Below are 16842 nucleotides of genomic sequence, written 5' to 3'. Positions count from 1 at the left end.
CAAATATGGCCGGCGATTCTGTGTAACCCTGAGCCAATCGGGTCCACGTATATGTTTTACCTTTAGAATGAAAATTCAAACCAGTACTGGGAGTCTTTGTGCACAGGAATACTGAAACGTGCAAGGTCGACCACAGAAAACCAGTTACTCTCATCCGGCACTTGTAACAAAATAGTATGGGGGTTAGACACATTTAAGGAGCTCAAGCAAACACTACTTTATTTACTGCCTGCAGGTCTTGAACTAATCGTGTTATCTCCACTGGGGCCACTCCCTTCATTAGCCCTATGAGATATTTGCTGCTCGCCCACAAGGTAGGTGGGACTTGTGTGACAGCTCGGGAGATTCTGCAGTTAACCCTATTTGTACCATAGTTTAACCATGCATGTGATTTTTTTTTTTTCTCTGGTACCAATTCAACACTTCTGTTTGCATAGAAGGTTAGTGCACATTGTTTTTTATAGGCCTTTAGTACTTTGTTGTAATACACTAGTGGTGTTTCAGTTTCTTGCCAATACTCATTTTCTACACAGCATGTAACGCATGGGCCCAAATCCTTCCATCTCCATTTTTGTATTTTTGCCAGTGAGATATGTGGTTTTCAGTCCATCTATTCATAAACTCTTTCTATCTGGTTTCAGCTGCACTCCTGTTGTACATTTTATCCTTACACCAATACAACCAATCTGTTCTCAACAAATCACTTTCTCAACCTTCTTTGAACCATTTCTTTCCAAAGTTCTTATCTGGTCCTAAATGAACATGTGCTGTGTGTGTGTGTATGTGTGTGTGTGTGTTCCTGTCCAGAGTGAACTATCATTTCAGCAGCTGTCTTTGGTCAGCACTCTGAGTGTTTCTCACTCTCTCCTCTATCTGACACGGAGACACCGGTGTGTGTGCATTCTAGCAGGTGGCTATTTATAGCTGTGGGTCTGTGTGATTCTGCTGCCATTCACATACAGCGGTGTGTGTGTGTGTGTGTGGATCAAATTTCACCATTTGTGAGGTTGACTGTTACGTTTTATTCTGTCCCTGCCTCACTATCTCTATCCCTGTTTCATCACACACTAAGGTAATGCTCAATACACATCAGATCTCTTTAAAAAACCCTTTGGAAGAAAACCCACATTCTGTAATACACTTATCAAACTGGCCACAACTATTTTCTAATTTGTCATCATGAACAACACATTTGAGGAGGTTTTATTCAGGAGGATTTGGTTGCCCGGAGCCTCTGCTTACCTTGGAGAAATAAATTCAAAATTTGCTCCATATTTATTAGAAAAAGTACAACAACAAATTCCATGTACAACCCACAAATGGAATTCAGCAAGGCAAAAATGCTGCAAAAATGTGACAAATCAGTAGTTTGCCCTGTCTTGACAGAGGAAACCTCAGTTGTGTCTCCAACATTCAAATCTCATACCAACTGTCTCTTATTACAATATCCTAATTAAAAGTGTTCTACATACAAAACACAATGCAGTAGGAGAAAAAGGTTTTCTGTTTAAAAAAAAAAACAAAAAAAAAACAATGAGGCTGCATCCTGCCTCTCAGTTCTACGGAAGATCTAAAAACATGATGTGATTGGTTACGGTACAAGAATATTTCTATTTTTCAATATGAAATGACACATTACTGTAACACTGGCCAACCATCACTGAGTAGCACAGGCCTAGTGATATGTAGAACTATAGTATACTATAAAGAACAGTAGCATGGTGTAGAGAGGCGTAACAGGCATGCAGCCTACTGTCTACACCATGCTACTGTACTTTATACTGTAGTCCTATTTCTGTATATCTGGATGATGGAAGCAGCAGTGAAGCTCAGGTTGGTCTGGACTCTGCCCAGCCTCCCTCATGCTCAACCCATGTGGACCACATGATGAACCAAAGTGACCCGGATCTCATCTGAGATAACTGTTCTCCAAGCTCTTCTTTGTCCTCGTCCTCCTCTTCCTCCTCTTCCTCTCACTCCTCTTCCTCTAGCTCTCACTGCAACATTTGTTTCCATTGTTCTCAAAAGCAAGAGACCTTTTTTATAGTGCTAAAGCTCTGATTTCTGAGTGAACAATTCAGATATTAGTGTTTATGTGTGATGAGTGGATGTGGCCAATTGGTAAATGAAGTTTAGCATTTGGGATGGCAGTGCTTCCAAATGAACACATGTGATTTTAGTTTTTGAATGTTGTGCCTAATGTAGAGAACGAGGGAACACTACACTGTTTTGCAAAAAGTGTGATAGAGAATTGCAAACTAAGTGAAAAGCCGAAAATGTGCTTGTAGGTTTGCAGACTTGGTTTAGGGATCGGATACATGAGTTTCAGGTTTTAGTGATTGTGTCCCAAGTTCCAGTTTTAATGAGTAGCCTAAACAGTTGTGAAAAACTGTAATTGGCACTCCCACCAGACAGCAGGATCCAGACAATCCACCATTCAACAATGTAGGCCTACAGGAATTAATAGGCAACATTGTCCTGAACAGTTGGCCTGTTAGCCTCATCAGATTAAACATTGCGGGTCGGTGTAAAATGTAACTAATTATTAGCTAATGTCATATCTTTTCACATTCCATTGAAAATCAATGAAGCAAAACCAATACCACACATGACCAGAACTGCGGTGTATGTAATAATTTGCATATTTTAGGTTAAGTTAGACTATACGCCCGGGCCACACCGCCTACCTGAGCGGCGCGTGTGCGTCGCGGAACCTGTTGCTTTTCATTTGGGCGCCCATGTTAACAGGTTAGAGCAGCCAGAATCCCTTCATTTTTTACACAAGGCGTCTATTGTTAAATATTTGCAGGACCGTGTTGTAGAAAATTCAGTGACTTCCACGGCTAAATTAGTGGAGTACCGGCTTTTAATTGTGGAAATACGGTAGTCATAGCAGAAACCCCACGTAGGCTATAATTATATTATGTTAATAAGTTAAAAGAACATCAGGTGAAGGGCAGTATTTTTCCGGTGCTCTCTCTCTCTCTCTCTCTCTCTCTCTCTCTCTCTCTCTCTCTCTCTCTGAACGAGGGTAAACAAAAACCACGTGACTGCTTCCTTGGTACAACTCTTCACTTTTCGGACCGCTCATCAAGGATGGATGACACCAAACTCATTGTGGAGATCGAAAAACACACAGAGATGATAAAGATATTAGACAAAAAGAAAATGCATGGGAAGAAGTTGCCTCAGCTGTTGGTTCAGATGGTAAGGTTATATATATTAACCACGTTACGATTATTTAGGAAATGCGAATAGACAGGTAGGCTAATAAAAACAATTTAAAGTAACATTACATAAAAAATAAAGATCATGATCAACATGCAGTTTTACAAAATATTTTTCAATTAAACAAATAACAGAGGAGCGTGCTTACCCATTTGTATTATTAGTATTTATTATTTACAATTGAGCACACGCTTCTTAACATTTTTCTGTCTAAAATAAATATAAATGACATTTATAATGACATGAAATGAAACATTCTATGGCCATTATCAAAGGCAAACTCAGTGGAGAAAGATAGGGCTGGGGGTGTGGCCCGGGCGTGCCTCATCAGATTAAACGTTGCAGGTCGGTGTGAAAAGTAAATCATTACAACTAATGTCATATCTTTTCACGTTCCATTGAAAATCAATGACGCAAAACCAATACTTCACATGACCAGAACTGCGGTTTATATAATAATTCACATCTTTTAGGTTAAGTCAGACTATAACAGATTCAGTCTTGTCACAGTTTATACAAAAACATGCCACAACAAAGAAGCAATACAATAATATTTCCTGAATAACCCGTCTGACCTCTCTCTCTCTCTCTCTCTCTCTCTCTCTCTCTCTCTCTCTCTCTCTCTCTCTCTCTCTCTCTCTCTCTCTCTCTCTCTCTCTCTCTCTCTCTCTCTCTCTCTCTCTCTCTCTCTCTCTCTCTCTCTCTCGTTCTCGTAGTTTTCACTTTCACGTATCGGTGTGCCGCAGGTCATTTTCTCCACCATAAGGTATTGTAACCAGCAGTTTACAGTGTATTTTACTTTACTTAGGCTACTCTTATCGCTGCAGATCTTTCATCTGACTGTTACTGCCTACCGTTAGCTTCTTTAGACTAGAAAAAGAAGAAGCCTAAGGGCGTTTTCACACCTGATAGTCCGCTTCCTTGGTTCGCACCTGACGCGAGAATGATACATTGTTTCGTCAGCTGGGTTCGGTTCGCTTTCACAAAGTCAAAAAAATAATCGTCAGTTGCAGCCCTAATATAAGCATAAACATAATATCAGGTACAGCATCCCATATATCAAAACATCAGAATCTGCACTAAACAAATTGACTATGAGAAACAAGCAGATGAATTACAATATAGATTCAAGGAAAGAGGGTATAATGAAAGTTGGGTAAAAGCTGTCCGAGACAGGTTCAGCATTGTCACACATGAAGAGTGCCTTATCAAAAAAGAAAAACCTCCACCAAATAATGGTCCGAGGTGTTACTCCTTCTTTCATTGACACAGTTTGCTGATAGCCTTGCACCAACGTGATGTGCGTATAACTACTCTCCTTCAACATAGGACCCTGGTAACATAGAACCTTGGGAACATAGGACCCTTTGTCATGTTCCCATTATGTGCCATATAAATCTGGGGAACATAGGACCCTGGGAACATAGGAATGAGTCCTTACTTCAAAACACAAATCACACTCACACTGTTCTTCATGTTAAAATCTAAAATCTACTAAAATTAGAAGTACTTAGTAATAGGTTAGTTGTGTGTGTATTTACTTATTTAACCAGGCTGGTTTACCTGACTTCCTGTTTCAAGGCAGACCAAGGAAGGGAGACAAATATGAAAGATAAAACAATACAATAAATGTCACATAAAATGAAGTACAAAGTAAAACAATACAATCAAGACATGTATCATCTCAAATGGATCCATGCGTCACATGTGTGCTGATCTGCTGTTTAGTTCACTGTAGACGATGTGGTTAATGTCGCCATCTAGTGGACACACAGTAGAACTACATCACCTGATCTGTGATTTCTCTGCCTCAAATGAACACAGACACCCAGAACTGACGAAGCAGAATAAGCAGCGTCTTCTCTGTCAGTGTTTCCTCTAAAGATGAAGGTAGAAAGTCTCTGTGACTTGATCAGGATGTGAATTCACCAGGTAAACATCTTCCAAGGTAACGTTACTGTTTGATGAATACACTAGCTGGCATTGTAATGATGTGACTGTATAGTTACATCATACAATAGACTGTATAGACTTTTGCAAGATAAGGTGCTAAAGTCTTGCTCCTGCTTGCAGATGGCATTCGTACCATATTATCCAACATTGGATGTCTTGGTGGAGATAAAGAACATTTTGTTGTATAAGTTCCAACGTTGAATACCCAAAGGCAAAAAGGTAGCACACACACAGATCTTCAGGACAAAGTTGACTAATCTCAATTTCACCAATTTATTCTGGCCATGTCAACAAACATGCTAATGTTTCGGCCTACTTGGCTCTCTCTCTCTGAGAGATGTACTGGATTTCAACACTCAACACAATGACTCCTGCTGGACTGAATGATTTCAGTTTCAAATGCTTCCTCTGAACAAGTTTCAAAATATGGAAACATAGACTGTATATCACAAAACCTGTAACCTCAGTTAGAACTGTTAAATTGTATGGGATTTACCATTTCACCTGTTTTAGTCATTGTCATATTGTTAAGAAAAGATGTATATGTGACCTCAGGAAGTGACCCTTTAAGCCAATCACCTGCCAACTCCTGTAAATGACATGACTTCCATTTTCCTCCATGCTCTGATGAAGGCCACTAGGCCGAAACGTTAGCATGTTTGTTGACATGGCCAGAATAAATTGGTGAAATTGAGATTAGTCACCTTTGTCCTGAAGGTCTGTGTGTGTGCTACCTTTTTACCTTTGGGTATTCAACGCTTATATGACTTTGGTTTAGCACCACAAACAAAATACTTGGAAGGCGCATCCTTTCAAAGATCTAACATTTTGTTGTATTTGTGACTTTTAGTGGAAGCCTGATAAACTCTAGTTAGGTTGTATTTTCAATTCATTGCATTTGTGAAATATGCAGGAAGTCTCAGAACTAGTCTGAAAACTCAGATACATGTTCTGTTTCTGTTGATACACTGTGTACAAAACACTACAACCTCCACAAAACTGAGGTCCACAAGACTAAGCTTCCTTTCACACAAAAAACTTTTGCACATTTATAGCGTCAGTCATCCACAAGGCTTAAAAATCAGTTAATTTGTTGGAAAGCACAGATCTTCCTAGTGTTTTATACATTCATACATTCAACTGACGGTTCAATACACAATACTGGGTTCACAGTTTGATATTGTCCTGATATTTGGAGCAAAATCTGAAGAGACAATTATAACTGACAAAATAACTTTTGTTTTCCCTCAGAAATAAAAATGTGCAAACCATAAACAAGTTGACTATACTGTATGTCTGTAAAATTACAAAGTAAGATTTAAAATGTTTTAAGACCTTTTAAAAGTTAACAAAAAAACTTTAAGACCAATCTCATCCCCAAATAAGCCTGAGGAGTACAAAAAACAGTAAAGTATACATCTGCACAACAATGGATATTTCTCACTAGAAAGGTAGTGTAAAGAAAAATGTAAAACTACAACAACATTTAACCAGATACCTGCGATGGAGTTTTTTATTGTTGTTTGATGTGTGCAGCGTGTTGCTCGGGTTTCCTGTTAGCCAAGGCTCTGTTCATACTTACAGTTTTTGTCATGTCAGTATTTGTCTTTTTGCCATTAATTGGATTAATTTTTATTGAATCCAGCTGGGCTCACTTGGAGGTGTGATGATCCAAGTTAAAACTGGCTAGCCTTGCGGTCTCTAGTCTTCAAACAATGCAAAAGAGAAAAGACCATTCTGAAAGTCATTTCTTAGATAACAGACAGCTGAAATTGCAAACATTTTTTCAACTCCACCATGTATATTAATTGTTGTAGCGCCAAATTCCGTGTCACAAACGTTCATTACCTTCCTAACACTTAGTGTATATTTAGCATTTTACAGTCAGGAATGATCACAACACCAGAAGTGCTATATCCGTTAATGGAAACCTTGTTGTAATGAATCAGTCCAGCTAACAGCATGTTGGGTGTGTTTGTGTAAAGGTGCTCGCTCTACTATGAGTCAGTCTGAGGAGAGAGAGGAGGGGCTCCCTCCCACTAAAACCACTCTGTCTGGGGAACATGACAGCCGGACCAAAGCTAAGAGGTAAGATGAGGAACTGTCCATGACTGTTCTCCATCTCAGAGCTCAGCAGTGAAATCGTTACAGCATCATTATTCAGAGTAAAAGCTATGTCTCTGTTGTGTTGAAGCCCAGTCCAGCAGGAGAGACCAGACTCCCCTGAACCCAGCTGTGTGTCCATGAAGAGTGACAAGTCTATGGAGCTACCTTTATTTTTTAAAAGACAACAGTCTTCTGAAACAAAGTAAGTCAACATACTGTTACTATATAATGTTAGCATTAACAAAGCGTTTTAAAGAACAAATTCCTTCTGAAGAGAGTACGATATTAACAATAATAGGTAACATTGCTCTTGTTTTTTAAACTTTTTCATGTGGGGAAAGTTTGGCAGTTACAATAGTAGCTGTTGAGGAAGGGGAGAACATTACTCATTCACTCTCCTCTCACAAATTTTCTATCTGATTCTGGGATTTGAACTAGTGACCTTCTGGTCAAAAACCTGCTTTCTTCAGGTTAAAATTTCCCTTCTTTTGTCAATCCTGTGTTTCCGTCAGGATCCAGCAGGAGAGACCAGACTCCCCTGAACTCAGCTGTGTGTCCATGAAGAGTGACAAGCCTATGGAGCTACCTTTATTTTTTAAAAGACAACAGTCTTCTGAAACAGAGTAAGTCAACATAATGTTACTATATAATGTCAGCATTAACAAAGTGTTTTAAAGAACAAATTCCTTCTGAAGAGAGTACGATATTAACAGTAATAGGTAACGGGTAGTGGGTGGCACAGAAGCGCATTGGTAGCGCTGTCGCCTTCTCCCCTTGCCTTTGGTGCCTAGTGCCCAGGTGGGCTATCTCGTAAAAAGGGCCTTTCTGTGTGGAGTTTGCATGTTCTCCCTGTGCTCACTTGGGGGTTTCCTCCAGATAACATCAATAAGATGCAAAACATGCAAGAAGATCGTTGCCTGATGGACATTAAAAAAAAAGAAGTTGGTCCTGCCCCGTGGAAGAAGGACGGGCCAAGATGGGAAAATGCGGATGATAAATTTCACGGTGCCATTGAATGCATGTGTGTGTTTCGGCCACCGTGCACGTGTGTGCATGCATTGTAGATGGTTGCATGTGACCAAATAAAGACGGGAGGCCAAACAATAACACTGTGAATAGAAAGACCTATACACCATTATTTGTTGCAAATCAATCAGCTGTAGTTACGATTTGCACTAAATGATGGTGTAAATATACTGTAGGTCTTTTTGGAACTCTGAAGAACTGGTCCCCACTGACTTCAGTTGTTTTGGAGAATTCTGCAATGGCGTTGTGCTGGCAACCTCCCTGTGTGTTATATGGACAAACTTCACCTGTGTTTCAACTGGCATGAGGGGGAGTAGATGATGACAGAATTTTCATTTTTGGGTGAACTATTCCTTCAATGTTTTCTCCATAGACTTCACCAGCAACGAAAAGAGGTTCCCAGTGGTCAGTCTGCCCAGGAGCATCAAACAGACCTGGACTCCATATTTATGGTTTGTAAACAACAACACCTTATACTTCAGCTACAAAGAAAATGCAAAACAACCATTCTGGTCATTATAGTCTCCATGCTACACTCTTTAGACCAGTGGGCTTTCAAACCATGCAAGATGGATCTGAAGTTGTGTTCCACGATTTTAATATATGGAACTTTAATTTATGTGTTATTCTGTTACAGCTTCTTGAGGAGATCATTGTCACGTTTGTGAAGAACGAGCTGAAAAAGTTCCAGAGGGTTCTGAGTCCAGATTACCCAGAATGAGAGACAGATGGAGGAAGAGGAGGTGGTGGACGGTGAGGAGGAAGAGCAGAGGAGGAGCAGCAGAGAGGCTTTTCTGCAGATCACACTGCAGTTCCTGAGGAGAATGAAGCAGGAGGAGCTGGCTGACTCTCTGCAGATCAGTAAGAGGCTTTTAACAGGTTTAACATGATGGAAAAGGGGGAATGGTGGGAAAATGAGAGATGTTTACATTTCCAAACTCTGCTGTAAACAGTGGTGGAAAGTAACTAAGTACATTTACTCAAGTACTGTACTTGAGTACAATTTTGAGATACTGTACTTTACTTGAGTATTTCCATTTGATGCTACTTTATACTTCCACTCCTTTCAGAGGGAAATATTGTACTTTCTACTCCACTACATTTATTTGACAGCTTTAGTTACTATTTAGTGGGACAACTCATAACATCTGAAATGTGACCCCGACTACACACTGCTTTTTGTAAACGTCTTAAAGATGAAAGCAGTGGTTTCCAACCTTTTTGGCTTTTGACGTCTTAGAAAAGCAGTGTGTAGTCGGGGTCACATTTCAGATGTCTATGAGTTGTTAACAGCTCCACTAAATAGTGATTTTTCCCTCTAAACCTCACATGGTTTCATTTCAATAAATGTTCAAATGATCCAATATTTCAGCAAAAATCAAAGATTAGAGAAAAAGTCCAAAAACTGAAAACAGATTTGTGTATCAGAACTTTGTTTTTTCTTCTTTCCTCTCCCATTAATTATCTCACAACCCCTCAGATTTATCTGGTGACCCTTTGGAGGGGCCCGACCCCTAGGTTTGGAACCACTGGACTAAACTAGCTAACTGTATATAAAGTAGTTCAAACTAGCTCCACCTCCAGCAGCTCCAACAGTAACATGCTGCTTACACACTGATGCTTCAGTATTAATAATCTAATGATGTCATATATAATAAAATATCAGTCAGAGGGACCAAACCACTACTTTTACTTTAATACTTTAACTACATTTTGCTGCTAATACTTATGTACTTTTACTTAAGTAGGATTTTTCATGCAGGAGTATTTTTACATTGCTGTATTGGTACTTTTACTTAAGTAAAGGATCAGAGTACATCTTCCACCACTGCCTGTAAATATGCTGTACACATTTGCATCAGATCTATACAATTCTATTGGTCTGCACACACAGCCAGAACATGTTTGTCTACTACTAATGAGCTGAATAGAGTGGAGTGGGAAAATATATACATCCACACTGAAATCCACTCAATTTCATTTGTTCATTTAGAAACTCTTGCTCCCATCTTCAAATGTCAACTGAAATCTAATCTGAAGGAGAGGTTTCAGAGTTTGTTTGAGGGAATTGCTAAAGCAGGAAACCCAACACTTCTGAATCAGATCTACACAGAGCTTTACATCACAGAGGGAGGGAGTGGAGAGGTCAATGATGAACATGAGGTCAGACAGATTGAAACAGCATCCAGGAAACCAGCGAGACCAGAAACAACAATCAAACGTGAAGACATCTTTAAACCCTTACCTGGAAGAGATAAACCAATCAGAACATTGATGACAAAGGGAGTGGCTGGCATTGGAAAAACAGTCTTAACACAGAAGTTCACTCTGGACTGGGCTGAAGACAAAGCCAACAACAACATACAGTTCACATTTCCGTTCACTTTCCGGGAGCTGAATCTGCTGAAAGGGAAAAAGTACAGCTTGGTGGAACTTATTCATCACTTCTTTATTGAGACCAAAGAAGCAGGAATCTGCAAGTTTGACAAGTTCCAGGTTGTGTTCATCTTTGACGGTCTGGATGAGTGTCGACTTCCTCTAGACTTCCAGAACAATGAGATCCTGACTGATGTTACAGAGTCGACCTCAGTGGATGTGCTGCTGACAAACCTCATCAAGGGGAAACTGCTTCCCTCTGCTCGCCTCTGGATAACCACACGACCTGCAGCAGCCAATCAGATCCCTCCTGAGTGCGTTGACATGGTGACAGAGGTGAGAGGGTTTGCTGACCCACAGAAGGAGGAGTACTTCAGGAAGAGATTCAGAGATAAGGAGAACGCCAGAAGAATCATCTCCCACATCAAGACTTCACGAAGCCTCCACATCATGTGCCACATCCCGGTCTTCTGCTGGATCACTGCTACAGTTGTGGAGCATGTGTTGAAAACAGATAAGAGAGGAAAGATGCCCACGACGCTGACTGAGATGTACATCCACTTCCTGGTGGTTCAGTCCAAACTGGGGAATGTCAAGTATCATGGGAGAGATGAGACAGATCCACACTGGAATACAAAGAGCAGGAAGATGATTCTCTCTCTGGGAAAACTGGCTTTTGAGCAGCTGGAGAAAGGCAACCTGATCTTCTATGAAGCTGACCTGGCAGAGTGTGGCATTGATATCAGAGCAGCCTCAGAGTACTCAGGAGTGTCCACACAGATCTTTACAGAGGAGCATGGGCTATACCAGGACAAGTTATTCTGCTTTGTCCATCTGAGCATTCAGGAGTTTCTGGCTGCTGTTTATGTCATCGTCTCATTCGTCGACTCTGGTGTCAATCTGCTGTCAGAAAAGCAGTCAACATCCCGAGACAAATCTCAGGTAAATCACCTCTACCAGAGTGCTGTGGACAAGGCTTTACAGAGTCCAAATGGACACCTGGACTTGTTCCTCCGCTTCCTCCTGGGCCTTTCACTGGAGACCAATCAGAATCTCCTACAAGACCTGCTGAAAGAGACAAGAAGTAGTTCACAGACCAATCAGGAAACAGTCCAGTACATCCAGGAGAAGATCAAGGAGAATCCCTCTCCAGAGAGAAGCATCAATCTGTTCCACTGTCTGAATGAGCTGAATGACCGTTCTCTAGTGGAGGAGATCCAACAGTACCTGAGATCAGGAAGTCTCTCCACAGATGAACTCTCCCCGGCTCAGTGGTCGGCTCTGGTCTTCATCTTACTGTCATCAGAAAAAGAGTTGGACGTGTTTGACCTGAAGAATTACTCTTCTTCAGAGGAGGCTCTTCTGAGGCTGCTGCCAGTGGTCAAAGCCTCCAGTAAATCTGTGTAAGTGCATAGAAAACTGGAAAGATTTAATGTATTAAACCTAATATTCATACAGAAGAGAAAAAAGAAATATGTTTAAAGTAAAGTTGTTATAAAACTTGTTTGTCTTTATCACTAATTCTCCTTCAGGCTGAGTGTCTGTCAGCTGTCGGAGAGAAGCTGTGAAGCTCTGGCCTCAGTTCTCAGCTCCCAGTCCTCCAGTCTGAGAGAGCTGGACCTGAGTAACAACGATCTGCAGGATTCAGGAGTGAAGCTGCTCTCTGCTGGACTGGAGAGTCCACACTGTAGACTGGAAAGTCTCAGGTAAGATACATTTACAGTTTTTTTTCAATTGATTTGACTCATTTCTCCAAACTAAGGTCTGTGCTCTCAAAACTCTGTCTCTCTCAGGTCAGGATTCTTCCATCTGTTCAACAAATGATTTAAATCCCGCTTTACATGCAGGTTAATGTCAGTAAATAAACACCTGACCTGTGCAGGATTTTCTCTGCTTACATGATTTTTAAACAAGCAAATAGTAAACATGTTGTCCCCCACCAGTGATGTAGTTCCACCCTTGGGTCAGTCAGTGATTGCTGAGTGTACTTGAAATATGAGTGAAGCATTTTCGTATGGGACAATGAAAGGACAGATTGACCATATATTTCTGTTGCCTACTCTCCTCAGAATTAGGCTTACAAGTTATATCTTGAAATGTAGTAACTGTAATTATCCTGTTTTTACTCAATACAGTACAAAATATAAGAACTACAATACGCAATAAATACAATCCGTACATTACACAATGTACACTACAATACAATTTATAATACAATATACAATATAACATACAACACCAGGAGCGTGAGTGTTATGAATAATATAAAAGTGATATATGGTATTGCACAGTAGGTAAGTGGTAATATGATATAAGTAGTCAACACTGACAGTACAGTGGTAGTGCAGTGATGAGTGTAATAACAGTACAACAGTCCAACAACTGTACAATAACTACAATAACACAATAAATACAGCAGCGTATCACATACATCAATCAAGTTTATTTTATAACGCCCTTTTAACATCAAGATGTCACAAAGTGCTTGAACATAAACATAGGAATGAAACAACAGAATAATAAACAACAAAATAAATACAGACCCAGTCTTGATCCCCAAAGAGCACGCATTAGCACAGTACTAAACAGGCATCAGCACAGTAGCAAGGAAAAACTCCCTAGATGAAGTTACTATAACTTCATCTAGGGTAACTATGATAACTTTAACTGTATTGCTTTACCACTGAGTCTCCATTCATTGTCCCCCACATTGTATGATAACTTTAACTGTATGACCTGCTTTACCACTGAGTCCCCATTCATTGTCAATGCTGCCCCCTAGCGGCACAAAGTCAACATTACAGTGTGACTAACTAACGAATGAACTAACGAACTAACGAACCAAGACCGATCCATAGTCCCCCCTTTGGTGAGGGACAATCAGTTGTGATGTCAACATTTAGCACTGTTTTGTAGCCCTTGTGAATTACTTTACATTAACATATTTCACACCATTTCCTCTCCTTGTAGCATCAGTTGCTCAAACTTTAAATACCAGAAAGGACTTCAAAGGAAGTCACAAATTGAGTGGAGAGCAATCAAACTGAACCAAATGAAGCCACAGAGCCAATCATTGGGTCAACAGTTTGCATTTGAGACGGTTCATTTTTTTGCTGGAAGTTGACTGCGTTGTCACAAATATTTTCACCATATACCAAAAAATGTATAACATGTAGCTTGTTTGGTGTGTGTGTGTGTGTGTGTGTGTGTGCAGGCTGTCAGGCTGTCTGCTCACAGAGGAAGGCTGTGCTTCTCTGGCCTCAGCTCTGAGCTCCAACCCCTCCCATCTGAGAGAGCTGGACCTGAGCTACAATCATCCAGGAGCCTCAGAAGTGAAGCTGCTCTCTGCTGGACTGGAGGATCCACATTGGAGACTGGACTCTCTCAGGTATGGAGAGGCAATGTCTGCTAGAAGGCTGAGAGCTCACACACATTTTCTCTGTCAGACCGGCTGCATCCACACTGCGGCTAAATACAGCTGTCACTCCTCATTGGAGCATCATCCTGTTGAGTTCACACTAGGGCTGAACAATTAATCAAAATATTATCGAAATTACAATATGGCCTACTGCAATTTTCAAATCGCAGGAGGCGCAATATTTGTTAAAGGCGAAATGTGTGTCAAAATACAATTTTAAATGAAATATTGTCGTGCTGCAGAGATGTCCTGGCCTACACATCATATTCTACAGACTTAAGAAAACATCTTTGTTTGGTACAGATCCCCGCAAAAATCACACCATAATCATTTTAATACATTTTTCAATGAAAATGAGAATAATGTAAAAATCATTATCATTCCCTCTAACGCAAATCATATCGCAATTGCAATACCAGTCAAAATAATCGCAATTACATATTTTTTCAAAATCGTTCAGCCCTAGTTCACACACAGTTTGGGGAGAGAGATTCTACAGCCGAACTCACTGCCTTAAAATTCAGGTATTGACTATTGAATTTGAGAGTGGATTCAGTCGGTCTGAGTATTGTGAACCAGAACTGGACTGGACAACTGGTTGTTATGTGACATAAAGCGCAACACTCGTTACGTAACATTATTATTATTGACGCCTCTGGTTACTGATGTTACTGGTGTCAAGTAAACTGAAAACATTGGTGGTAGTAGCCACTATGTTGGTCTGAAGTAAACACGTTACTATGGTTACAGACATTATTTACAGTGGAGTGACTCCAGTTATTCATACGTACAGTGTTTTTACGTATGAGACATTCACTCTGATTCATAAATTCAGTGTGTACGTAGCTACTGAGAACCAGTGGATGAATATTGTTAGATGTTGAAAGTCACTTGTGGAAGGCTATGAAGGTTATTTGTTTCCATTATCAAAGAGGTTATGCTGGTCTGACTTTATTTTAACCCCCCCCTTCCAGTGTGGACAATTTTGGAGTGTGGTGGCTGAAACCAGGTCTGAGGAAGTGTAAGTGTGCATTTAGTTTTATTCATGGAAACAAAGCAGCACACATTCAGTTTCTATTTAAATAGAAAGCTCATGTGTGGCATATATTCATTCAAATCCTACTCTGAGAAAAGATGACTGACAAAATGTAAAGAAATTAACTGTCAGTCTGTTAGTAAATGAACCAATAATAAACACAACAGGTGTATTAGATGATAAGCTGCTGCTGTATTGTGTCTTGTTCTCTCCATCAGATGCCTGTGAGCTCACACTGGACCCAAACACAGCACACAGAAAGCTCCTCCTGTCTGAAGACAACAGAAAGGTGACAGAGATGAGCGAGGAGCCGCCATATCCTGATCACCCAGAGAGATTTGATGACTGGTATCAACTGCTGTGCAGAAATGGTCTGACTGGTCGCTGTTACTGGGAGGTCGAGAGGAAAGGAAAGGTTTTTATAGGAGTGACTTACAAAGAAATCGGAAGGAGAGGAAGGGGTGATGATGGCAGGCTTGGAGGGAACGAAAAGTCCTGGAGTCTAGACTGCTCTGATGATGGTTACTCTGCCTGGCACAATAACAGCAAAACAGCCATACGTCTCCACCCCTCCTCTGTCTCTGACAGAGTAGCAGTGTATCTGGACTGGCCTGCTGGCTCTCTGTCCTTCTACAGAGTTTCCTCTGACACACTGATCCACATCCACACCTTCCACTCTACATTCACTCAACCCCTCTATCCTGCGTTTGGGTTTTGGGTTGGGTTGATTGGTTCCTCAGTGTCTCTGTGTCAGATCAAGGAGGGAGAGAGAAACACTTACACTGCTGACCAAAGCAATGGCGCCACAGCCACCCTGACACAATCGCTGGCCCCCCCTCGCTAGTCGCATATGCATAATATACTTCTGAGTATGCATAATATGCTTCTATCTGATATTTTACATTAGGTACTATTCATGTAAATCAATAATGTATATATTTCATAATAGTTAATGTGAAAGAAAATAACAAATGCATAGCCAGCCAGCCGCTTTTGACCGTCCGTCACTGCGTCACACTCCGACCCCTCCCCCGGCCTGCTGCTGCACAGTGCACTGCCAGATGACAGTCTGCCTCATGGACAGCAGCAGCTGAGCTCAGCCCAGACCTGTCAACTCTCCCGTTTTTCCCGGGTTTCTCCTGTATTTTCACCCCCTCTCCCGCCATGCTCCCATTTGATAATTTTCCCCGTAAATCTCCTGTATTTCCCTTTTTTTTTTTTTTTACAGTTATATATAGACAGAGGGAGAGGGAGCAAGAGAGAGAGTGATTGTTAGCATAGCATTGTTGGGGCGTCAATTATGGATCCCAGTATTTGAAGAACATAAAAGGTTTGTCTTTGAGACATGCAAAAAAAAAGGTTTATTGGGAATTAAACCCTTAATAATTTGATTTCACTGACTGACTGAAGGTCCTTTGTCGGTTATATTAATAATAATAATAAACTTTATTTATAGAGCACTTTTTTAACACAAGTTACAAAGTGCTTTACAAGATTAAAACAAATTACAATAAAAATGAAATGAGAGTAAAAGAGAAAACACACAATTTAAAAGAGCACAGTAACTGAGGGTTAAGGAAGTAAAACCATTAAAATAAAATAAAAGAATCAACACAATTTAAAAGAGCACAGCACACAGAGGATTTACAAAAGAGAGGCTAAAAATCTAAAGCAATATTATAAACAAGTATATAATCAA

General features: G+C 40.4%; 1 protein-coding gene across 1 annotated transcript; it reads left to right on the top strand.

The window, feature by feature from the left end:
- Window positions 1–7180: 7180 nt before the first annotated feature.
- Window positions 7181–15987, top strand: LOC139667338 (NLR family CARD domain-containing protein 3-like). The gene is given in 10 exon segments (XM_071546792.1): window positions 7181–7269; window positions 7800–7910; window positions 8687–8765; window positions 8951–9028; window positions 9030–9174; window positions 10307–12092; window positions 12222–12395; window positions 13904–14077; window positions 15082–15128; window positions 15362–15987. Coding segments are annotated over 10 exon segments (3309 nt in total).
- Window positions 15988–16842: the final 855 nt, after the last annotated feature.

Source organism: Centroberyx affinis, unplaced genomic scaffold, assembly GCF_046629955.1.
Source record: "Centroberyx affinis isolate AG114_WGS23_722 - 3 ecotype Tasmania unplaced genomic scaffold, CSIRO-AGI_Caff_v1 ptg005452l_1, whole genome shotgun sequence".
Lineage (NCBI taxonomy): Eukaryota > Metazoa > Chordata > Actinopteri > Beryciformes > Berycidae > Centroberyx > Centroberyx affinis.
This window is presented reverse-complemented; position numbering and strand designations above follow the sequence as displayed.